Source organism: Anguilla rostrata, chromosome 16 (assembly GCF_018555375.3).
Source record: "Anguilla rostrata isolate EN2019 chromosome 16, ASM1855537v3, whole genome shotgun sequence".
Classification (NCBI taxonomy): Eukaryota; Metazoa; Chordata; class Actinopteri; order Anguilliformes; family Anguillidae; genus Anguilla; species Anguilla rostrata.
Genome location: NC_057948.1, coordinates 21,950,628 through 21,977,069, shown reverse-complemented (window position 1 = coordinate 21,977,069; position 26,442 = coordinate 21,950,628). Strand labels below are relative to the sequence as shown.

The 26,442-nt window shown below is 40.8% G+C and overlaps 1 protein-coding gene across 2 annotated transcripts; it reads right to left on the bottom strand.

Annotated features, from left to right (window-relative positions):
* Positions 1-17,159: 17,159 nt before the first annotated feature.
* On the bottom strand, positions 17,160-22,068 carry LOC135241862 (fibrous sheath CABYR-binding protein-like). 2 transcript variants are annotated; one of them, XM_064312602.1, is made up of 2 exons: positions 21,858-22,068; positions 17,160-18,681 (listed from the first exon to the last, which is right to left on the bottom strand). In XM_064312602.1, the coding sequence occupies exon 2, from the start codon at positions 18,671-18,673 to the stop codon at positions 17,735-17,737; it is 939 nt and encodes a 312-aa protein (XP_064168672.1). In that variant the 5' UTR covers positions 18,674-18,681; positions 21,858-22,068; the 3' UTR covers positions 17,160-17,734. The 2 variants fall into 2 exon arrangements, with proteins under 2 accessions (XP_064168672.1, XP_064168673.1); XM_064312603.1 differs by lacking the exon at positions 21,858-22,068 and adding an exon at positions 21,371-21,393.
* Between the last annotated feature and the right edge of the window lie 4,374 nt (positions 22,069-26,442).

Genomic DNA, 26,442 nt, shown 5'->3' with positions numbered 1-26,442 from the left:
CTGAAAGTAATGATGTTTTTGACTCTGACTAACCTCAAGGAAAACAAGAATCAGCCTAACTATAACTTTTTTATTTCAATTGCTCAGCTTCTTAATGGAAAAACTAAACAGTGATGACCACTTGCGTTGTGCAAATGTAACTAGGTGAACTTCTTGTGCTTTATAATTCAGTGTACACGCAGTAGCAGTAGATGGCGCCATTTCCCATGTGTGTGACGCAAGGAAAGGGCCATTTTGTTACTCGTAGAATCAGATCATTTTGAGTGATATAACTCTGGAGGGTTGATTCTTTGAACTGAGCAACATTAATAAAAGGACTCATTTTCCTCACTGTTTTGCACATATTTGTCTTCAGTGTTTGTCTTCATAGATACTAGTATTATTCCTGGCTTCCAGTCCCTAAGAAATTGAGTGAAATCACCCCACTATTAGCATATCTCTACATGTCTGTTACAGCGCCATAAATAAGATAACATATGTGTGCTAAGGAGGCAGTAACATGCCGTTCTGCTATAATGATTGGCCAGCAGGTTTTGTGCAGAGTAGATATTTTCATGGACTTGGTACATTCAGGCATGTAAGACTTCCTGCTGACTCTGAAATGTGTGTCTGTGCACACATGCTATCGCTGCAATAACAGTCATGCAGTTCTCTTTTTCATTCTGCTTGATGTATCGTGTGCAAAATGTTACTTTTTGAAAATGTAGAGACATTCTTGAATTTGTAGTGAAGGCAAAGCAGGAAAAGCATGCTGTTATCTAACATAGCAGATTCTGTGTAAAGGGGACTACATGTTTTGTCCTTGACCTTCATCTGAAGATGAGATGGTGCCCTGTAGTTTGGTATTACATTGTTTTCAGTAGGGAATTTCATCATTTCATAGTCTCTAATCTTGACTGGTTACATTTTTCAGCTTGGAACTAATACACTCTTTGTAGGTTGCAGCAGTGCAAGCTGTATTGACATCCTGGATTTATTTGGGTGATGGCTGGGTTTGATCACCGCAGGTGTTACACTGCTTGTTCTCGCCGTAACCCTCCCCCCGCGTCCACACACACACTCCGCCCTTGCCTTCATGATTTATTTCTCAGTAGCTTGTTTGCTTTCCAAGGGCAAGTTTTCCCGTCTTGAGTGATGGCAGGGAAGCTCACTCTGCTCACCACCTCTCCAGTGCTTTTTTGTGGCCATGTCAATAATCCAGAGTGCAACAGGCCGATGCAAAATTGCTCTTTTAAATCATTTTTAATTCTGTCATTTTCATCTCTGTGAAGCTGCGAGCAACCTTGATATACAGGTTATGAACATGAAGCAGGTTCAGTGGTGGTGGAGCCTGGATCCATGTGCTACAGTATACTCCTGTCGCCCTGACAAAGCTACAGCGTTTGTGTGTGTGTGTGTGTGTATTGTACGATACCCTGTGTGAGCTACAGCGCTTATGTCATGGAGGGTGGGCTGTAGGGTGTGTCTGCTTGCACACTGCTGTAGGGTGTGCAAATGTCTACGTGTCCCAGTGGGTGAGCAGTGGGATGTGTTTTAAAATGGTAAACATACATGGTATATGTGCATAGGGTAGGTTTTCTTACATTCATATTGGCAGATCAAATAGAGATGTTCCATATGACTCTCATTATGCATTATGCATTGAATTTGCTTTGGAACTTCACGTCATCTAAGTGCTCTTTAGAATTCTTTTGTTTTTGCTTTGTACAAACATCATGAAGTATGCATTAATGTGGCATCTCACATGTCATCATTTAAAAGGAATTTTCCAGTTGCAGTTAATTAGATTGCTGTGCATTAGATTCAGTGCTTCAAAGGCCAGTGATGATTGTATTATGTAATTTTACATCAAATTTATGCTTTTTCCTGTGGAAAATTAGACACTCATGCCAGATTAACTCCTCTGTGATTACTGTCTCTTATGAAAGTCTGTCTCCACAGAAAGTGAAATTTGAAACTGATATATATATATAATCAAAAACCTGGAGTTTGTGAAAGCTGCATAACATGTGGCCAACCACAGAGCCATCTCCATAATGTAGGCTACATACATCCAGATGGAATGACCCAGGCCTTTTGTTTATGGGCTATACTGTTTTCTTCTTTCAGGACAAAGTCCAATTCCAACTGAAAGTATATGAGGTCTTAACTGTTGAATGCACACTTTCCTTGAAGCAAAACTAACTGTAGGGGATTCGGATATATTTGGTTCATTATTGATTATTCATGTGTAATTGAATAGTATTAAATCCCTGACAGATCTTGGAGTGTACTGCTTTGGTATTTTTTCCCCCATGTTATTCTCCTCTCTTTTATGATGTAACATTTCAAGGGTGCATTTTTTTTCTTTCTGTGAATGCAATCACTGAATTCACTTACATGTAACTGCACTGTGTAATTGCATTGTTATGAAGGATAAATCCAGTCTATACTTTATACACAAATGTATGTGTTAACTCCCTATTTGTTATTATTAAAATAATGTTGGAACCGTGTTCTGTAGTTGTGTACGAGGTGTACAATTCAGTTTCACATTTTAGATTGGCGAAGAACAGGGTTTCCCAAATTCAGTCCTAGAGTAGCCTTGTATATGCTGGTTTGTGTTCCAGCCTGAATCGCAATAACTGAAATGTGCTAAGCTGTTAATTATTTTAATTAGGCACTTAATGTCTAATGAAGATTAATGCATCATCAATGTCATTCTGTTAAAAAGATATTGTGAATGAATTCAAATGAAAGAAAGCCTTTGGGCATTTAGGTGGAAACATCCCCTCACCTGGAGTTCTCTGCAGCTGCAATGTAGAGCAACTCAATCTCTTGCACAATCTGTGTGCAAAACACTGACTCTGCAGAAGGCTATGCCACAGATTAAATTTTAGCTACGTCTCAAAAGATTGCTTTTGTAAAGAAGCAACTGTATTTGTGCTGATACTCTGTGATTACTACATTGTAATTGTTTTCGCCAGAATCCATTTCTAGAATAAGCTGTTCTCTCTGCCTGGTGGCAGCAGGAGCTTACAGAATCAAACCAGAATACTACAGAGGGGACTGTTTACAGTCACACAGCCAGTAAACATGGTTGTATGATTTTTTTTTTGCGCATAACGCATAACCCTGGCCAATTATAGCATGTACACGGTGCAAAGTAACATTTAATAACAGCACTGGATTAAAAGCATTGCTGCAAACAGGTAGGCCAATTACCTGTGATTCCTGGAATGTACTGTTAAAGCTACCAAAGAAAACCAACCTTGCTGAATGCTAGAGTCCTGTGAAAGCCAGACTTTTATTAACAGTAGGTTTGTATAATACACTGTGTCTGTGAGGAACCTTCCATTAGTGACTGGTCACAGCCTGCATGCCAGGAGCGCTTTGCATTGGCTTCACCGCACGACCCTCAGAGTCCAGCAGGAGGCGCTTAGTGGCTAACATGCCAATGTACTGAGTGGACTGATGGGTCAACAAGCTTTTGGGTTCAGTCTGCACCCCTATCCTATAAAACACGGCTGCAAATACTCAAGTTGTCATTTTGCTTGGGTGGGGAGGGTCACGGTTTTCATTGACTTGAATGGAGAAGCATATGTGGCGACAGGAAATGAAGGCAGAGAGCGAAAGCAGAGGACAATTTTCAAATCCTGTCACACCAGCATGAGGCTAGCAGTGCTTCTGTCTCTTTTCATCAGCTGCCTGCTCTCTTCCAGCCCCTATTGGCCTGAGGCTAACAGGGTGCCAGCTGCCCCAGCCCTGAGCCCTGCTCCCCAGACCCAGCCCAAGCCCTCAGGGCTGGCTGCGTATTTCCTCATGCTCGGAAACTTAATGAGACCAGCAGTGTCACACTCCCTGGCTGAAAACCTTACCCTGTGCATAATGCACATAGGATTTACTGTACGCTCTCTGCCTGTTACATAATGTGCACACAGGGCACGCTGTCAAGATCCCAGCGATCCATTTTATTAAATCAACTCCGTTTAGCTGCCGTAGGAAGAAAAATGGTGCTGCTGTGATGCGTCTCCTTTTGTATCCCCGCCCCCTTTCCCTCAGCCCCAACCCATAGCCCCCACCCCCATCACCCCAGAACGGGATGTTTTTCACTATGCAATGCGCACTGCAGAAAATGATATTCCTTGATTGTAGTGTTTGCTATTTATTTACGTGGTATTTAATAAATGCATAATATTTCTATTCTGAAGTCTGTTACTGAGTATATGTGCGTGCATATACACACACACACACACACACACACACAGGTGACAAATTAAAGGAAAAACATGAATAAATGAGTGGAGAAACAAAGAACACACAGGTGTACTGCATGATGCAATTAAACAATTAACATCCTATCATGCTCCGAGGCATGTATAGAAATGCTGAGCAGGCCCACTTGCCATCTTGATTTGGGATCTAAGTGACTTTGAGAGAGGGTACATTATTGGGGCATGGATGGCAGGAGCTTCTCTGAAGCCTACATATCACACTAATGCACAAGCATCACGGTCATCAAATGCACACTTTCAACCTCAATTTTCGACCCTATTTACCAATGTATTTCCCATTGATCTAAATGCGGACGTCAGATTGTATTATGCAGTACACCTGTATGGAAGCATCTACATTTGTTGTTTTTCCACTCATTTATTCAGGTTTTCCTTTAATTTGTCACCCATCTGTGTATGTGTATACATGTGTCATCTTTATTTGCAGGGTGTGATGTATATGACAAGGATCTCAGATCACAAGGTGTACTGTACACAGAGCACTGCATGGAACTGTAAGCCGAACGAGTTCATGTATATACAAGACTTCTTTCTGGCTAGCAGTTAGAGAACCAGCCTCTGTACTTAATGGTCATATGCCAGATGTGTACATTTTTTGCAGAATGCAGAAGATAGTTGTCCATATATGACACTAAATGATTCTGTTTCCACGCATACATTATGGTGTATTGATTTCACCCCACTCATTTTGTTTACCTAGAAAAGGGTATAATTTATACTTTTAATTCCCGACACGCAGACACATGGGCACTTTTTGACAAGACTATTTGCTTGACAGTGCACATTAATGATGGGAATATGTCAATGTGGGTTTTTGTGCATGTGGGGAAGGTGATTTTTGATATTTTTCTGATTACTGAAATGCATGTCACCAAGATCAAGTGAAAGTTCCACAAGGGATTGTTGTATTGTGTGATGTAAACAAGCGAGAAACTTCCGGCCCTGTCCTGAGCCAGGGGGGGTGCCAGACCCCTGACTGCCCGTGTCCTGGGATAGACCTGAATTGAGACAAAGCCTTCCTCCAAAACTGCAGACAGTGAGTTTGAGTTTATGTGTACATGTGTGTACATGTGTGAGCATGCCAAAGAGGTTTGTGTAGGAATGTGAGTGTTTTACAGTGCATTTTACAGTGTAGTGTGTGTGCGCATATGTATGTGTTTAGAGGAGAGTATGTATGCTTCAAGGAGTATACTGTGTCTGCATTGTATTCATGCATGTAGGTAGTAGTGTGTAGATTTAAGGGAGTATATTAGTGTCTATATGCATGTTTAATGGCATGTAAGTATGCCCTGTGTGTGTGTTATTGACCAGTGTATTAGCACGTGAAACATATGAACATGCTTATAATACAGACATTCCTTAAATGCTTCTCTTATGGAACCCTAACACTTCATTTTATGGTATTATCTACACCTGTCATCGTGAAGATCAGTTGATGATGCCTCTGGATTCCATCAAGGAAAAAAGGCATCATAACGTGACTAAGAAAAGCTTTGCACATTAATTACGAGAATGTTTTCACACATAACACATAGCCTCTGTCATGGTGTACAAAGCATACTGTTTCTACACAGAAAAAAGCACTTTCACAAACAAATGATTGGCTTTTTTCTGTGGTGCAAAGACCTCTGGGGTGCATGGCAAGCGGCCCTCCCCGAGCCGACCCCTGTGACCCCCAGCAGCAAGTCGAGCCTCCCTGTGATGTGGAAAGTAACCGGGGGTCAAAGAGGGGAATTCTGGGGAGGATCTGCAGCTGCAGAAACAGCAGGGCAAGGTGAGGGGCTTCGACAGGGAAAGTTTAAACTTTAAACAGCGATCTCTTTTCCACCAGCTGGTCCATGTCGTACACCAACATCTGTACCCCTCATGTATATTTGAAACCCAAAAGCAAAACGTGATACCTTTTTTGTTTTAATTTACACGGCAGTATTCATTGCAGCGCTCCATGCAAATATTCCACTGATGTGAACTGTTTTTTTCTGAAGTATTACCGGCATGTGCCTGAGTTAGAAGTGAGTTAGAAGTGAATGTATTTCCTGTGAGTTCTGTAGCCTTGTATCCTTTTTGATCGTCTTCTGTCTCTTGAATGACACTGGTAATATGGTCTGGCAAGGCTAGAGAAAAATGGAGCGCTGTTCGAAATGCTTAATCTAAACTTAGAGTGGGCAGACGAGATGTGGGCCTGCCACTGGTCAGGGGGCAGGATCTGCACGGAGGTGTTGATGAGGGGAACAGGACACGGCGAATTCCACAGATAAGTGGCGCGGTGTGGGGGTGACTTAGGAGGGGGTGGCGAGAATGGAGCCGCCGCCCTGCAGGTTCACTTGTGGAATTCTGGGAAGGTGCGTTGCCTCGGAGGGCTGGAGGAAAGGGGGCGAGGAAGAGGGGGAACGGCCCGCGCCAGAAACACAAAGGCCTGATTGAGAACAGAGCTCGGGCCCGGCCCGCCCCATAAGACGCTGCGGGAAGGGGCCTGGGACGGGGCCTTGGACGAGGCGAGATGTGCTTGTGCACAGGAACTGAGATGAGAATCAGACCGTGGGGCTTGGCTCGCCTGCTGAAGCCTAAACAGCTTTTCTTTCTCGCCGTGCAAGGTCCCAAACCCCACAAGGTGTAAATCACTCCTTCTGCTTCACTTCGGCCAAAATACATTAATCACTTTCGGAATTTCACATTACATGCCATTCTTCGAATTCTTTGGTGTAATTAAATTGCTGGTTCGATCAGTTTTTTTGGGTTTTTGTTTTGGAGCTGCGGGGAAGGTTAACATCAGATCTTAATCGGCAGTTAAAGAAAAGGAAAAACACAGGAAAGGCTCCAGAGATATGTGTCTGTGGTGCTGGATGAGTTGCTGGTTTAATGGCTTGCATGCTTGTGCCTGCTGCCTGACCATTGAAAGACCATTTGCCACTAAAGTGCACTACAGCTGTACAGCGCTGATCCAGCTGCAGTAACATTAATCCAAAGTGATATCTGTGTGTGCCTGCTGGTGTGGTGTAGGGCAGTGTGGGCGGCAGTGTGTCAGCAGCCATACAGCGAGTTGCAGAGACCAAAACGGCAGCTCCCTGCCTCTGTCAGAACGGGGGCGGGCCCAGAGGCCTCAGCCACGCAGGCGTGGTGCTGTCCCACAACCACAGGGTGGAGCTGTGCCTGCAGGGAAGTGTGTCACAGGAGGAACAAAACGTCCGTCAGCTCGATCCCAGCAGGCCATGGGCCGACCAAGGGCTTGAATAGAGCAGGATCCCCACCCACGATGTTCCCCAAGCAGCGTTCGCTAAGATGGTAATTCACCTCCGCAATATAAGACATAAATATGTGAAGGTTGCACCCTGGTTCCTCTGGACACGGTAGTTACACCATGCATGCAGACACTCACTTGTCAACTCGTGCATCAGCATTGGGGCATAAGGAAAAAAATGTAATTCTCTCATCACACAAGAATGTCTCGCATTCCATTCAAACATCAGTGTTCTCTGTACAGTGTGACAGAATGCAGTCTAATATTGTCACACCAAGGCTCTCTTGTCATTATCTGCTTTGAATGTCAGTCCCAGCGACCTCTTTGACCACAGTTTCGAACTAAGAAAACCATTCTCTGGGCAATAAGAAAGAGGCTATTGCGAAGTCTGGCAGTTTGCAAAGGTTCGAGGGTCAGTCCCTCACAGAGAAGCTGGTTATTACAGAGCAGGACTAATTGTCGAGTTTCCAGACATCAGCTTGAATGGGTTTTTTAAAAGGCACATCACCCGCCTGCTTGTTTTTCAGCAGCAGATTGCACATCTCTTTTCCCTCCGCAAGTGTCGCAGATGGATTTTGGCAGAGGTGTAGTCTGTTGAGACAGAGGGGCTGCGTGACCTTCTTTCTCAGGTGGTTTTACATTGAATACGTTAAATTTGGGCCGTTGCCAAGCTGCGTTGTGCCTGCTCTACCTGTTAGGAACTTGCTGGGGCGGTTTGCACCGATAACGGGTTGGGGAGAGGTGGGGCGCCTGCTATACATGCTATCCACCTGAGAACTCCCTGTCCCCCCGGCTGGATGTGGCTCCGCCTCCCAGCCTTGCAGAATGCTGTTTGAATACACATCCATTCTCATCAAATGAGTGCGGTGGCATTTTTATTTACCCACTATTTCAGTTGAATTATTTTGATGTATCTGGCTTCAGAGAAAAGATTGTAATTGCGTAAAAGTATGCATCTTTTATATATTGCACACTTACATACAGTATAATACAGATTTTATAGTCCAGTAAGAGAAGGCACCAGGGGAGTATGCTGTTATCTTAGAAGAACTTTAGGAAGATGTTTACCAATTTACAAGGGATATTTTTTTCTTTTGAGCATCTTCATCTCTGAAAATCCATGGCAGTAAAACTAGTAATTTACTGAAATTACTTGCTACATATTTATTTAAAAAATCTTTATGCATGTGGTTATTCTGTGTTTAGAAATTATACAACTGTTTATCATTTTATTTATTAAAGCCTTAATATATTCAACACTACAAAACACACAAACAAATGAACCAGAAACAACCGTTATTTCAGCCACATCCAATATTGCATGAAATGTAGATGGGTCTTATTTAAGGAATCAAGCTAAGGGGCTGATCTGCACTTGTGTGGTGCCCCTGAAAACTGAAGAGAAATCTCTACAGTTGTCCTCTTCTCATAAACAAAAGCTTAGATACTTACTGTATAGAGCTGTAATGCTTTGTAGATAAGCAAACGTTTCCCATGTTTTGAAGCTTCGGCATGTGCTTTTATACCCACCACAACTTCTGTCGGTTCAGTATGTGATGTGTAATCACCAGAAGGTTCTGAAATGGATGGCATCTTGCTATGACAGCTTTCATAGTTTAGCTTGCAATTATGATTTGCCACACAAATCTAGATGGCATGTCAAGTATTATGAAAACAGTCAATAACTACTTTGAAAATGGAAAATTATCCCCAGAAATTTTACTATAAATAAAAAGCACATTACCCTCAAAAGGCAGATTTATTGATGCTTGCTACATCTAACCAAAGATTTTCTCTGGAGTTTTATTTTCTACAAGAAGTAAATGAACTGATACCTATATCTAGTTCTTACCCTTTTTGATGTGTTTATGTTTAGGTGTCTCTAACAAGAGCAATCTACTTCACAATTAGCAAACAGTCTTATCGAGAGCAACTTGCAAAAATGTAGAAAAAACATTTCTACATAGAATCTACTTATATGGATATTTTATGAAGTAATTCAGGTTGAGTGCTTTGCACCAGGGTTCAGTGGCAGTGCTCTAGCTGCGAATCAAACCTGAAACCTTTGAATTTCAAACACAGCGGTTTAACCATTACACGACAGTGCTGTTCCTGTACTGTATATCTGACTTTGGAAGTGTGCATCAGTGGGAGCTATGGCAGGATCTTTGGGTTTTTTTCTCCCAGCAGGCTAGTGGGCTGGGCCTCTCTGTGGTGAGCAGTGGGACCCTCACCCAGATCCCCCCCACCCTGAGTGTGACATGCATATGGTCCTGCTGGAGGCTGGGCGAAAGACTCTAAAAGACAGGAGCCAAGGAGTTCATCAGAAACAAGACGGGCGATCAAGAGCCTGTGAACGTAAGAACCCTGAGCTGAATTTGTCTCGCGGCGAAGCTTTGAAGTTCCTGTTGTTCCTCGCTCCACCCCTCTGCACCCCTCTCCTGTGCCTCTTGAGCAAGGCCTGAGCTCTAGCTTTGGAAAAGGCTACACGAACTGCCTTCATCCCAGCATGATTCCCCAAGTCTCACCCAGAGAACTGAGCATTGGCACAGCCACTCATTAAGAGCGCCACGCTAATCTCTGTTAGCGCAATACGCTGGGGCAACTTCAAACGAGGAACTTGGAGGTCATTTTGGAGCCAGTGACTTTCTTGCCATAGGCGTATCCTTTGGAGACCGGTTCTCTCATTATGCCTCATACGGCAATAGTTTTAGCCCATGATAAATAGCATGCCAGTGCTTAATTCACTCAAGTGGATAAAAAAATTAAATGGTCATGACAGCGTAAGGAAAATGCAATTGCTGTGGCATGCTCAGTATGTAATGGAATAAGGAGTGCCAGTCTTCTCTGACAGGGATGTGTTGTTACTGGTAAAATGTTTTTAATGTGTCTGGTTTTGCAGTGCTGGTTAGAAATGGATGCAATAGCAGTAATGCTGTAGATTGCCTTAATAAGTATAGAAGGGTTTAACTGGCTATTAGTCAGCTGCCAATATGACTGACAAAACAATACAAAGCTGCATAATACTTCTAATACTTAAAGCATGGGACGTGCACATGTGTGTGTGTTTGTGTGTATCTGTACGTGTGTGTGTGTGTGTGTGTGTATGAGAGAGAGAGAGAGAGTGTATATATGTGAGTATATTAGCTTGTATGACAAACATGTGGTGAAAGAGCAGAAGAGGAAACCTGAAAATCAAATTGCAAGCCAATTTTTGTCCTATTTTCAAATTTAAAACCCACCAAAGCTGGAATTACAAGCCACTCATTTGACCTAAATGTTGCATCCTTTATACATTTCGATTTGGGACCTCATTCAATCAAATACAAAATCAGATTTGTCCTTAACAAATTTAAGTAACTTGAATTACTATTTCTGCCACCATTAAACTCTCAAGTCTCTTACATGCATGTATATTATTGCAAACTAAAGTACCCTACACTAATCTCTTATGGTATTGCACTTGCATTTTGCTCAGTTTGACACCAAAAAAATAACTGCCATTTGGAATTTTTCCATTCACATACCACCATGCGCACCATTTAAAATAAAAAAGATATTTATGTGCCTAACATCTAACTCTTGGTGTGAATATGATTAAAATGGCCCCTGTGAAAGCACTGCATAGCATGGATGTGACCGTACATTATTGAATGTAATCCATTTACAGCCACTTGAAACACTGCACACATCCTGGCCTGCTGGTGAGAAATGTCTCCTTTCCTGCAGGCTATTTAGAGACCCTATAGAGGGGCCCTATGGTAGCGTGGCTATTATACTCTCTGATCTGTGCGCCGTCTCGAACTACACGCCGGGAAAAGCAATTGATTTAACACAATGCTTGTAAAAAAAAAAGACTGCATTATACATGTTTTTGTGCTGAACACATGTTTTTACCATCAGTTCTCGTATCACGTTCTCGTATATTTCTTTGGTTGATATATTTCCTTTCAGAAATAAACTTGATGCCAGAGAGCATGGATGCGTCACCAAATAGCTTTTCTACACATCTCAGCAAGAATTCTCAGTGGAAGATGTCATATTCCCAGCCAATTCTGGCTTTATGTTTGCATGTGGAACGCTGTACTTGTTTCTTTTTCTTTTAACCTTCACTGTTCTGTCACTCTCTCACTCTTTGTCTCTCACTCCTCTGCTGCCTCCTTCACTACGGAGTCATTTTCATTCCCATTTAGAAAATCTCAGATTTCTGAAGGTGCAGCTTGTTGATTTGTTTGCCGCTTGTGTTTCCGTGTGCAAAAGCTTGAATAAATTTGATACCCGGCCTAAATTCAGCATAACGTCAATTGCTGTTGAAGATTGTTTAACCTGACTAGACACTTAACAGTATTTCCCTTATTTTCAGTTTGCTTTTGATGAAAAAGTATAACGCAAATATTATGTAAATAATGTTGAAGCAGTATATAATCCTGCTCTGCAGAATCTTGCTATGGTATCAGAGTGGGAATGTGCCCTTCCAATATGTAAAAGTGTTTTTACAGAGTATTTCTGTCACATTTGTGGCCGTGTCCCTAAAGAGGGCCCCTTGACTGAACACGCAAGCTTTTCGCTTTGAATTACTACAGGTGCAGGCGATAAAGAACAAGATTTTTAAAATGAGGGAAAAAGATAAAGAGTAGGAATTTGTCTTCAGGAGCCTGTCATCGACATTATCGGTTTTCAGTCTCCACTTGCTGGATGTATGGCCATATGTGTGTGTTGCGCAACGGCAAGGGCTGTGCTGTTGCGCAATGTGAATGGCTGTTTTGTTCTTGGGGGCTGGCCTTGCTCATGAGGCTTGTGTGCTTCACGTGCACAGCAACACTATCACAGTGTACCTGTGTAAAAGCCTCCAGGCGTCTGTAGCCAGGACTACTGTGACAGACGGATCATGATACAATGCCTCCAGCTAGCAATGAAGGGCAACTAGCCACAGAACAGGGGCGTTCACTCTCTCTCTCTCTCTTTTCTTTCTCTCTAATTCTTTCTCTTTCCCACCCACTCTCATTTTCTCTTCCTCTTCTCTGCCACTACCCCTTTAATATATAAATAATTCACAGGGACAGGTTTTCTCGTGGTGCTCTAATTAACCGATGGTTGTGATTTAGCACTGTCATCACTGCAGCGCTAAAATCCAAGGTCATTTTCTATAGATTTACAGCCACGCAATGATGTTTGACTTGCCTTTCTACCATTCGTTTCAAAGTGCCCAGGGAATAATTCATTCAAGAAGACAGAGAAGATGGCTATAGACAAGAAAGGAAAAACAGTCATACTGCATTCCTGTGTAGCCATTTTCTAACTCCTTGTGTGCTGGAAAAATATACATACTCCCTTCATCTGTAGATTTCACCTAGGATTAATTTAACAAAATGATGGATAATGGCCTTGTGAGTAATATATATTTTTAGCTATTTAAATGTATTCTTCTCCTCTTGTATGTTATTTACTTGGTGCTAGGAGCAATTTGTTGTTTTCATAGATTTATATGTGATGCAGTGGCAAATGCTAAATACTAAATGTAATTCTAATTTACAACCAAGGACCAATTTGCAGTTTAATAATTTGAAATATAGTCAACATATTTAGTTCAATCTAGCTGTACATGAGAATGTAATCAATTATATGCTATTCCACTGTGTATTTGGCTCAGGTATTTGTGTGATTACCAGATTTCATGGCAGAAGGTTACTGTTTAATAAAACATCTTTTTATTGTAATGTTTTTTTAATCTTCCAGTGATTAGACATGTGATCTTTACATACTTCCCCAATTGTTTGCTTATAAGCCCATGAAAACAGGCAAAAAATGATGTAATGCTCAGAGAGAGAGAGAGAGTGAAATGGATTCAGTTTATCACTACTGTGCTCGACTTAAGCAAAGGATGTGCTGTGTGTTTTAATTTCTGCAGTCCTGGAGGGAATGCAAAGGGAGCAGGTGGTCCAGTGGTGGGAGGGCCCATAAATGCTGGCAGAGAGGCAGAGAGAGAGAGAGAGAGAGAGAGAGAGAGCGCACGATGAAGACCTCTGTGCATTAGATAAATACGTCCATCCTCTGTATAACTAGCGTATGTGTGGTTTTAAAAATGAAGGAAATTACAAAAATGCACTCTGAGAGAATGTGATGAATGTGGCTGCACAAGTGGTATGGCTTTTGATTCCTTCTGACCGCAGTTAATGGTGCCGAATGATTGAGTGCCAGCGTAGAAATTCTCTGCTGTGCTCCAATAGCTGAAAGGAGGGGGTTGGGCTCTGTGACAAAGAGTTGATCTCCCTGATACAGACTCCATGCTGGGGCTAGGATCAACGCTCTCACGGGGGAACCCAGCCCCCGTCTCCTCCACACACCTCTGCCTACTCTGTTCTTTTCAGAGCCCCTCCAGGGCTGTCAGTATCAAAGTGCATCTCAAACAGCGGATTCTGAAAAATGAATGCATAATGCAGAATGTCACAGCCTTTGTTCGGCCATTAAACCAACTCAGAAATCAATATGGATCTTAACTACCATTGCGGTCCTACTAATAGGCTTCTGTTACCTGCACATAATGTAGGCACTAAGAAGTCGTTCAGGCTAACCACACCTCCTAAAACAGTGAATAGGAAAAGCTGGTTACGCAAACGATGGTAACAACTGCCAAAATGAAGACAATTAAAATGGGTTCTTTAAAAGCATAATTTATGTTTTTTATTTATTTCTTATTTACCACCCATTTCTGAGAGCAATTCAGATTTGCTTATCTGAAATGAGTTCCTCTACTAATAGCTTTGGACAGAAAGTACTGAATTCTCACACCACTCTGAGTCCACATGAAAACAAACCTCAGCAATGTGTGTATCCAATAACCTCTCTTCTTTTGCTAAATAATCAGCAATCCACTTACTGTACTGTAGTCACCTCATGTTCATCAGCTGAAGGCTTAACCATAGGAGTATAGGGGAGCGGATGGTGCTTGAACAACCCACAGTCTTTTAATTGTGTACATCTTATTCTCACACTGATAGAAGGAAGAAGTGTAGGTCAGAGTCCACTTTTAAGAAGTGGCAGTACATGTGGGCAATCACTCAGAGTGTAATGACTAAACGAAAAACCCATTGCTCTTCTGTAGTACATGGTTAATCTACGAGCAACATCTTATGAAGCATTGTGTCTTGTCTTAAAGTACTGGTTTTGCTTGTGCTAGGTTATAAATACCTACATCTGCATTATTTTGGAAGCATGGTCTATATTTTACACATTTTCAATTGTATGTTCAGAATGATCTCTTTGCCAGTGTGTAGACAGAAATGTTCTCAAACAGTCAATGAAATGAACACCATGCAACATCCTGTTTTTAAGGGCACCTCTGAATAATTACTAAAGTGTCTAAAGAGTGCATTTTCCCATAAGAAACAGAATACTAAAGCACACAGAACTCAAAGCCAAAACATTAGTATAGAGTGCAGTGTTATAGTAACCAGGCAATGTGCCTGGGGAAGCAGAACTATGCAACTTGGACTATGCGATGTAGGCAGTCTTTAAATCAAGATGCAAGCAGGGCCCCAGTTCTGTTCCAGGTCTCTGAAAACAGCGAGCGGACAGACACACAGAGAAAGAGCTTCAGTCTGGAATATCTAATTGACAGAAAGAAGAGACTTGGCTGCTGTTGGAGTTCCTTGCTGTGGACTTGTATCTTTGAGAAAGGCAATGGCAATGAAATAGTCATTGACAGACAAGCACCTTTCTTTTAAAATAGTGAAACATTTGAGGTGTAAAATGGATGCTAAAGTATTTTTATGGGTTTTACATGAAGAACACAAACTTTATAACTGTATACAACATTAGCAAGATGACTCAATTCCTTGTAACTGGGATTTTTGTTTATAAAAGTGAAGCTAGGATTGCTTTGAAGCTGTGCTTACCACATCTTATCTGTGCTAGAAGTACTCACTCTCCCGTGTAATGCTTTTTATTTAGCTAATGTTTATTTTGTTCACCATTTGAATGGTCAACAGTATATTTTTGCAAAAACGACAACTTGAACAGTGGTTAAAAAACCGATGCATTACTAATGCATAGATAATCAGATAATCAAATTGTAACAAAGACAGGTCCCCTTAAAAACAGATGTACTTAATATCCTGTTTCATTAATGGCAGTTAATTGCTTGTGTTCACAAACGAGTCATTTTGAGATTCCAAGTCATTTTTTCTATTGTGGGAAAGAAGCAGAGTGCTCAGTATTTCTCAGTCACATGGAGACATTTGACATGGAACAAGCTCAGACAAAAACACACACACAAAAAAAAAGAAAAAATACAAAGCGGAGCGGGTTCTGCTATCCCACCCCCAAGCATTTGAGAACATTCCGTTCATAACCCTAAACTTAAAAAAAAAAAAAGATATCTGTAGAAATTATACTTCATGTCTCAAGAGGCAATAATGTACCCAGTATAAGGCTTTCACTAGCCTTATACTTGACTGTGCCCACTGATTCTGAATATATTCTTTCAGATTTGAAAGGGTTCACCACTATGTTCACCATTTATTGCTAATACTGAGTTTGGCACCCGTAACAAAAAAAAAAAAAAAAACTGACAGAACTCTCTTAAAAGAGCATACGTCTTTGTAAAGGTCCATAAGTGAACACTAGTTATCTAAAAAACAAATTGATCTGTACTGTCTCTCTAATGCTGCACTGTTTGCTTGCTTCCTTCTTCTGCTGAAGCTTAAAATAAATTTGAAAACTGTCTTTGGCCTTGAGAGAGATTTTGACATTCCTCAAGGCAATCTACTCTTCCCCTGTGCTGAATTAGAGTTTGTCCTTTCAACCCAGACCCCCCCACCCACTCTCTCTCCCTCCCCTCTGAAAACCCCTTCCTCCAGAAAGAATGTTTTCCCCCTCCCCCACTCTCTCACCATTCGCAGTCTGTGAAATGTTGAGTGTGCACTGCGACGGTTGGAGTCAGAATTATATGTGCTGTGATGTAACAGGAAAAGGGGAAACCGCCAGTACAGACGGTGGAAAGATCTCTGCATGTGTGAACATGTTCATATTTCACAAACCAGTCCTCCCACCAACCCAGGCTAACTGCATACCCCAACTTTTGTTCAAACAAATGTTCATAATTTTCAAAAATTCCCCAAAAATCCTTTGGAACTACAGTATCTCTCATGATACAATATGCAACTGAAATAACAATATACTGAAGTTACTTAGAGTTTCACATTTGTTACTGGCAACAAAGGGCATTGTTTTAAGAAAATTATTTACCCAGATGTTGCCTGAAATGATTTAATTGTATTTTGACAGTTTTCACTGAAGGATATGCTTTGGTTGGCCGTTAAGATGGCTATATAAAAACTTGTTGCGGCTAGAGGCAGCCAATGAAAATATAACTCCATGACATATTACATAACACTGGCATATCATTACATAACCATTGTCAACATTTCTGAAGGAGACGTTTAAAAAGTTAATTTCAAGGGCCAGCTGTATACATTATGCTTAGAGGACCAACATCACTTTAAGAGTTTGTAAAAGACATAAATACAGTAATTGCTTTTTTGTTGCATGGACATTGAATACTACTGTTAATACTAATTTGCAGCATTTCAAATGAACCCCAAACCTACCAGCTCTGGAAAAGAATGTGTAAGAATGAAAGAACCATATTTTTAAGGTATAACAATCTTTTTATTTTCTGAGCCAAGCTGTCAAGTTCAAATGAACAGTCCTCACTGCCCCCCACCCCCCAAAGGTGAAAATTTCAGTTTCCTCATTTTTTATTTTTTTATTTTTTTTACAGAGTTAAGGGAAGAATACATGAAAGTCTAAATTAGATTATATACTATTAAATGCTAATCCAATAAACCTTTTTTAATATTCAACAGGCTGACACACAAGTACAAGACTATTCATTCCATTTGTCATTTCCAATGTTATTATCCATGTTTTTTCTGCTGTCCAGTTTTTTTGTTTGTTTTCTGTAGGCATCTCTCAAAACAATCTGGCCTTCCACATCACACACTGCAAACACTGCCTGCCTCTCTCATAAAGCATATAGGGTTCAAACACACTTATCCAAGTTCCTTCTCTTTACATTTCAGTGGTTGTAATTCATTTTGGTTAACCAGAAATTCCTTGGCCTGAGTTAACATAACAGGCATTTCGACATTTATTTTCAGAAGCCTGTGTTGTTTTTCTTAAAATATATGTGTTGTCATCAAATGAATGTTTGCATTAGTTTTCACACTAGGTCAACAACCTGATTCACCGGAGCACTTACGGCTTCACCCAGCTCACCAATGGCTTCGGGGAGCTCCCAGTCCTTCTTTAATTCACAGTCAGTTTGCTCCTTGGGGGGCTCTGCAGGCAGGCCAATTCCGTTGAGGCATTCTTCAGCGAGCTGTTCCACAGCTGGCTGCAGCACTTGTTCCTGAGACTCACTGTTCAGCTCGAGTGGCGCAGGAGGCCCAGCAGAGGAGTCGGCGATTTCACAGTCTCCGTTCTCCACCGTGGCCTCTTCACTCGGAGCTCCTGTGTCATCCGCCTTGGTTCCTGCAGCCTCCTCTGCCCCACTGGCGCTAGTGGAAATCAAGTCTGATACTGTGCCTGTTGCTGCAGCTTCGATTTCTGCCTGTAATCCAGGAATGGTTTCTGCGGGCAGATCAGCTGATTCAGACTGGATTGTTTCGGTGTTAGGTTCTGGAGCACTTTCTGGTTCTGTAGTGGCAGGTTCTTCTTCAGCTGTGACGGGTTCCTCCGCTGCGGTGGCTTCTTGCTCAGGTTCAGGCGCCGTTTCTGCTGGAGCTGGTTCCGTGCTTGTAATCTCCTCCGAGGGTACCGTAACTTCAGCAGAAGGAACATCTGAAACCACTGTGCTCACAACCTCTTGGGTGATGTCGGCAACCTCCTCTGCTTTTGGCACCTCGGAGACAGCCGCTGGCACTGATTCTGCCGCTGCAATGGCTTCCTTTACTACCTCTGCAGCCGCCTCGGCTGTGGCCTCCAGTGTTGAGGAAACCTCCTGCGATGCTGCGGCAGCTCCCTCCACTAGTTCGGCAGAGACCTCTTGGGCAGCTTCAGTGGTTGCCTCCACTGTTCCAGCAACTGCAGCCTCTGCTTGGCCAACTATGGTGTCACCGACCTCGTACCCCTTCTTCTTCCTGCTCAGCCTTCCTCCCATGGTGTCTCCTACAAGCGGAAATCAAATCAGAGTTACTGCCAGAAATTAGAAGAAAAGAGCGTATACTCTCCATAAGCCCACAACCAGAAATACAAGCATCTCCCCACAACCCTCCACCATGTGCTTAACAGGGTCCCACTTAAACGCTGAAGCTCTAATCTTCAAAAGTACACTCCGCTTCCGCTTCTCTGCCAAAATGGATTTTCCTTTCTGTAGAGATCACCCTCCTACGAGCTGAAGAGCTATTTCAGTTTAAGTCTGCCAATGAAAGGGCTGCTTTGTGCCAAGATCTGTGGACAACGAGGACTATTGGACAAATGAGCACTGGATAGAATCTCTCAGTGATCGACTCCTGTGTGAACCACAGAGCAAGAGGCTTGGGAATTATGTACAGTAAATTGCACCATGCAAACCCCTTTCTGCAGGCCTCTTTTTATGGACTCAATTAGATTCACATTTATCCCCATTTGTCCAGTTTCTGCACAATAAACTCAAGGAAGTCACAGAGACTAAAGGAAGATGGACCAAGCCAAATACAACAAAATAAACATGTGCTGTTAGCTATGGGCGCTGGTAAATTCGGTATGCACAAAATTCTACTCCCCTTTAAAGTAATATCACCTTTCCTTGTAGCCTACATCAGTAATGCACAAATACTTTTTTTTAAGAAAAAGGCTAAGGATCTGTATTCTGTAAGCATACTGTAAACAACTTGTAATTGTTATTTACCTAAATGTGTGAGTGCATAAGGTATTGCGATTGCCTTTTGTGCTAGATTTAGATCTGGGGCAGGGTTAATGCATGGGCAAGGGGAAGGGCAAATGAGAACTTGAAATTACATATAGTTATGTTTCTACATTACCAGTAATCATGTACATCATGTTTATTTTATTTTGTAACACCATAAATGGACTGCCTGGTGAATCGTGCCCACCCAAGACCAAAACATTATCCACTGAAAGTTAGGAACATAAACATAGGCCTGATCTCATTTTTCAAACAAGTTCAATTTCCTTGGTGCTAGAACCCTGCAACAGTAGGCTTGAACATAGTAACACACTTCCACCACTATCATTTAGTTCCTTACGGTAGTTAAATGCATTCATAAAACCTAGTCTCATTCACAAGATTGTCTTGACCGAGGAAAGAAACATACATAAACTTGCCCTGCTACCAGATGATTGATTATTTATTTATTTTTTTAACTGACTTTAGGCGGCACTGTAGTCATATCTGAAAACTAAAGGTCAGAGTTGTTCTACTATAAATTCTGTTTATAAAACATGAAAGTATGTTGTAAGCTTAACGTTAGAAGCGTGTGGCCTTGGCTGTGAATGTAGAAGAACGAGGAAGCGTTTACTGAGAAAAGTGGATTCTCGCACAACGTTGAAGATTGGATACGAGACTGCTATACATTTCCAAAGCGTAGGCCTAACCGAAAACATGGCAGGACTCCAATGGTTTCGATCATTCAATCATTGTTTTGTTGCTAATGGATATATTACACCCAACAGTATCATTATATCAGAAGTATAAATGCGTGATGTTTAATGGGAGCTGTCCATAGTACTGCATTGGGGCAGTCGAGGGGCGATGGTGAGCAGTCCGTGTCCAGTGTGCTAATCAATCGAAATGCTGGTAACAGCATGTGCTTTACTGCGAAGGTCCTTTGGAAGCAATTGCTCCTTTTGGTCTGTCGTCAAGTTCTCGTTGTGTTCATCCAAAATCATTTTAATGAAAATAATTTCCTGGATTATTTCTCTGGATTGGACTCGATTCATTTAGTTAGTTTAGTCTGAACTGAAAGAATCTGACACCCCCTTAAACAACAGCGGATTTAATAAAAGGGAAGTGGCAAAATGTAGTGGGTTCCATTCGTTATGAAGCCGCTACATTTCAATTCAAGTAATGAAACACTAATTGCAAAACTTCCAACATGTTAACGTCGCCCACGAGCAGTGCGATATATATCCTTGTAAAATAAACCTATTAACTCTACGCCTTTAAATCCCCTGGCCTCCTTCATAAAGCTGGGGGGCGTGGTCGTCCACCTGTTTTGTTTTGAGATATACATTTAAATCCCGACAAAATGAGGAGAATATGCTATACCAAGACAAACCCATTTACATGCCTGTTCCTTTAAACATGGCCGAATTATAAACTATGTGGTCGCATTGCGCATAGACAGCAAAAAAACTACTACGTTTACATAAAAATGGGTGCGTTTTTTGAAATGCAAGTTCCGCTTTTAGGACCTATCGTAACGTTGAAGAAAGATGTATCTACACTACAGAAAACATGTTTTCCAGTGGTCTCCAAAGGAAATAGCAGTAATTAATTTAGCAAGGACTGGAAAAAATATCGACAGGAAAAGCGCAAACACTACTGTTTCTATAACCCCCAAAACCAGCCCCGCCCCTCATTTTCCTCAGGATCACGTAACCAGGATCAGAAGATGCCCCACAAGCGAATGTGCATATGTAAATGTTAAATGCACAGAAGTGCAGTTAAATTAAATCGATAAATCGTCTCCACTTCAGTACAAATAGAAGAAAAATAAACAAGTTAGCAAGGTAAATAGAAAACTAGGAAGATCAGCGTGGTTTAACTATCTGCTTGTTGCTTGATTTAAAATACCCGATTTGATAATTCAAATAGCCAACAGCTATTTAAGAAATAATAATCAATCATACATACAAACATGTGCCTCGTGACCGAGAAATCCGGTAAAACAAAAGGGTATCTTTGATTAATATTATCTATTATTCTGCACATTGTTAAGGAACCACGCCTTCGCCCAGCTGAAGCTTATGGCAATGGAACCGAGACTGAAGCGCCTCAGGAGATTTTCTTTTTTATCTTCACATATCACACGTTGTTTCGAATTAGTAATTGATAGTTTTCTGCATCAACCCTGAGTAAAACTCTTCTTCAGAACTATAGTCTATAATACATGAATTGCAGTGCATTAGGTGATTGCAAATCGCTCAGTGTTTGTATATCTGGCCATCGCGTAAAAAGTGCACATGCAGGGAAAGAACAAAGGATAGCTGGTCCGACCTCTGAACATTTACTTATCCGTGTTACACTAAATCACATAAACAGCACAAACAAAGCCTTGTTCAAAATATAAATTCAAATAAATGCATCTTAAATAAAAGCACTGCTTGAAAAATGCACCGACCTGATTATCTGCTGAGAAGAAACCTTGAATCCTCAACGGTAGTGAGAGTCGGAGGTCTGCTCTACTCCCCTGCAAGGTTGAGCACAAACTGAGTGAGTAAAAAGCTAGAGACTGACAGCTGCACTCAGTCTTGCTTACTCCCTGAGGAACAATCTAGGACCGTGCGTTTTTTTTCCCCAGAAGTACCCCTCCTCTTATATTTACAGTTTACAAGACATCTGTCGCTATCACAATCTATCCTGCCCACCACACTTCTCTCTCCTCCCCTTCCATCTATCCCGGCGTATAATTTGATATCAAAATGACATTTGTTCGTTTATGGAATAATGCACCCCCTCAGTTTAACTTTTTTTCTTTCCAGTTTCATTGCAACCGTACTCTTTCAACTTAAAAGTTAACAAAGTCGTTAACATTTTCGCCACTAATCGTGACATGGTTGATAACACAACTCTCCAACATTTTTGAGCATAAAAAATTTTGAATGGACCATAAAGAATTTTCGAACTTAAAAATTCACTGCAAGGGATCGTTACATAATCTACCCTACCCCCCTTCACATTATTGTTCCACCAGTCTACAAAGCAATGTAGGCTACATCGCCTAAATAAATGTGATATAGTTTAAGCACGTGAAAACAAGTTTTTCATAATTTCGTGGTAATTTGATGTAACTTTCACCGTGAGGAAATTAAGGAACATCACGACATACGATAAAGCTCCGTGGTCAAACCTTTTGATTTCCACACGAACCATGATCCTTCCTGTTCTTAGTAGTTTAGGTAGTAGGCTACAATAGGTGGTCATCGTAATAACCCCCCCGCCCCCCTCAACGCCACCACTTATTTGTTGTCTTTATGACATTGAGAGTTGTGAGGCATATTGAAATCGTAATTCAATCTACTGACCTTTATACATTTACAGACAAAAATTGGTCTTTTGGTTGAGTGTGTCAAAGTGTCCAAATTCAGGACACCAGAACTGGAATTCTGATAATTTAGTCTCAGGTTTATTTAACAAGTATTGTATACTTCCACAAAATAAAGATTAAAGTAATTTATTTACACACCTGTGGCTGTCTTTATGCACCTGTAAAACCAAAGGTATATGGTGTGATGATTACTTGACTTCCCTATTGCTGGTGAGGAAATTAACTTCTTCATTATTTTTCAATACACAGCTGGGAAGACACATCACTGAACAAAAAAGCATCACAGTGGCAGGGTTTGGATTTTTTGTTATCATTCAAATGGTTCTTTGCATGGAACACACAAAACCATGTTCTGTTCCTTCTGGTGTTAGTTTGGCATGAAATGCTATCAATATATGACACTGTGGTGCATGTTTCTCTGCACTGATGAGTGTAATCATGCTGACATGATTACACGAACATTAGTATCACAATACATTTAACATTATAATACATTTAGTTGCGGCACAAGCCATCCTCACATGATTTTCAACAAAAAAAAAATAAACAAATAAAAAATAAAAAAAATTAAAAGAAATTAAAAATCAAGGATTTGAAGAAGTTTAGCATCATGTTTTTCTCCAGTTAGACCTACTACATTACCACACTACTCTCGCCTTCACAGACATAAGGCATCAGCTATACCACTTCAAGGTAGCTATGTAATATTGTTGTGTTTACATATTTTCCCATTTATTGCCTATAGTCACATATTAATTATTGTTGTTGTGCACAATTTGAGTAACTATTTATATGAACAAGCTTAAATCAAGTTAAATTAGATTGGTTGATTATTCCTGGCTACAAGCCGAATTTTTCGAATCACACGGTTTTATGGCTTACTCACTGTGCCTTCAACGGAAATCTTCAACTACACTATAGGTATTTTAAAAGCTCAGTGAAATATACTTCTAACACGTAATATGAGCGATGTATGGTGTTTTCTTTGAGTTGAGTGGCCCCTAGTGTCAATTTGAGGTAGTTACGCTCCCTTTTGAATGCAATGGTGAATAAAACAAGTTTACCATGACAGTGTTTAAAACGATGGCTAACATAAAAAGACGTTCTCCATATTTCTTCCTAAACAGATTCTGCAACAAATATATAAATACATGAATAAATAAATTATAACATAGATCAGAATTTTTAAGATGAAAACCTCCCAAATGGAAACTGCAGATCTTAAAATTGTAAAAGGCCTTTTCATACATTGTACCTTAATTAAATAAGACCTACTGTCTGAAACAGATATGGAGAGTCAACCAATCACCTCTTACACAGCAGCAAGGGACATATGCATGGTAGTTAGAACATGAGCGGACTAAACAGAGGTGGATATCCAACTGAAGTATTTACTCATGTCAGCTTACAAGTCACATTATATTTATGGCAATGAGCAGGACAATATTTGAAAGCTGTGGCTTTATGAATCTACGAAATACCCAGATGTGCTAATTTCCCTTTAAGCATTAAGTATATTATGCAACTTAATAGGGCTGCATACTGGAGATTTCCAGTATGCTACCACAAGCACAGTGCCTGTTCTACATTTGGCTTGGTGTATACATTACATCTGAGAGTTGACCTTGTGCTGCAGGGTAGCAGGTTTCAGCATAGCTGACACTGTCAGGCAGTGATGTCTTTTCCCTTTCCTGTACTCATATTTGTAATTGTTTGGTTTTTCCTTCCAGTGGGGATCCACAGACAGGCTGAGTGCTGGCCGGTTAAGTTTCATGCTTGTTTGTGTGACTCAGAGTTTTGGCATGCTAGAGCTCCCCAGAGGACCCCTGCCATCCATCTTAAGTCTGTAGCCATAGCAACCCAAGGCCATATGGAGGATCTTTGGGGAATTGTTGTATGAGGGGCAGAGGGGCGGATACCTCAGCTGTCTTTCCCTCTCCTCCCCAAACTCTTAGGGGCAGGTGTGGCAACGTGTCTGTCAGTAATCCCAGCGCTAATCATGATCTCCATTCAAGCAGAAGCGTCCTTTTTTCTCTTGTCCATTGTTTTAAATGAGCATTTTTATCCTTTTTTCTCTAATTATAAAAATGGTTACAGTGTCCATTCAGCTTTGATAACAATAAAAGTAGGCTATTCAAGTATTTGCATTGATCAATTATTTCTGATATGCAAGTGGATTGATATAGATTTTAGATCCTTTTAGAGCAGTTTAAATCCTGTCCCTTTGAGGATTGATTAATTTTTTTTTTACCTTTAAAAATTTCAGCTGTATACATTTTAACTTACTCATATATCCAGAATTAGTTACACTGATGTATGGTAAGGTGCTTGGCAATGATTTCTGTGGTGTAACATCTGTATAATTTCTCCAGTGTGGCCAGATTCAATGTGTACTGTATTGACTGTCAGAAAATAGCAGGAAAATACTTATTGTGTATTCAAGGACTTTATTAAGATGGGGGTTAGATTCTACTCTGCTAGTTCAGATAAACCTCTGAAATCACTCCAGTTTCATGATGGAAAAAACAGCTGTGTGCCACAAATAGTGATTAACAATAGCATGGGTACAACAAGGGTAATCAATCAAAATCACGAAAGAATGACCATATATGAACACAAATATCAACCAATGTCACTCTGAATGTGGTTCTTTAGCTCATGTTTTGGTATACATGAGGCAGTGTTGAAAGCAAGAACCTGTCTGGGCTTTTCATAACACAATAGATGCTTCCAAAAAAGACTCTTTAACAGAGAATGAGATATGAAAGGATATGAAAGAGATTAATTTTAAATTTAAATAGACACTTTGGAAAACCTATATTGTACAAAATAAATAGAATGAAATAGGGGACTGAGAATACATTCAACTTGACATGAGGCCTTTGAATAATGAATCAGCAATTGAATTCGTAATAAATTTGAAACATTTATACTTATGAAACTAATATACATGTTGACTAGTGATTCTTTGCTAGACGTGATATGAATGAAGAAACTGGGCAGTGCCTGCACAAGGAGAAACTGGCTGTATAGTTTGTATTACATGACATTAATTTGGCAGACATTTTTATCCAAAGCGACATACAATAAGTGCATATGAAAGGTAATTGGAACAACGACACAGCACAAGTCTGATAAGGCACAATACTAATTTTTTTACTGTTATTTGTAGCCATGAACACATTAAGTCTAGTTCACACAGTGAACATTTCTCTGACCTAACCAATGCTAAGTCAAACTAGTTTCATAGGAATACTGAAAATGTTGGGAATGTTTTCACTGCACGGCCTTGCTTCCCTGTTTACTTTCTGCTTTGTTTTGACAGTTGGAATGTTGTGATCTATATTGGTCAGCAAGACTGGTGAAAAACACATTCCAAAGTTCATCAGCTTTTACAATTATATAAACCCATCTACATTTTGTACAGACCTAATTGTACAAAGGCTTACCTCCATTCATGGCCACTTTGTTGAGAGAAATCAAAACCAGCCTTTTAAATGAACATAATTAACATTAAGGAGTGTAAAATGGACTAACCATTTACGAAAACATTTCAACACCAACAAGAGAAACTGTGTTTTATATGACTGGTGGTTCACATGAGTTTACAGAGAGGAGGAGGAGCAGCTCTTAACAAGGCAGAGTTTTGGGATGGCAA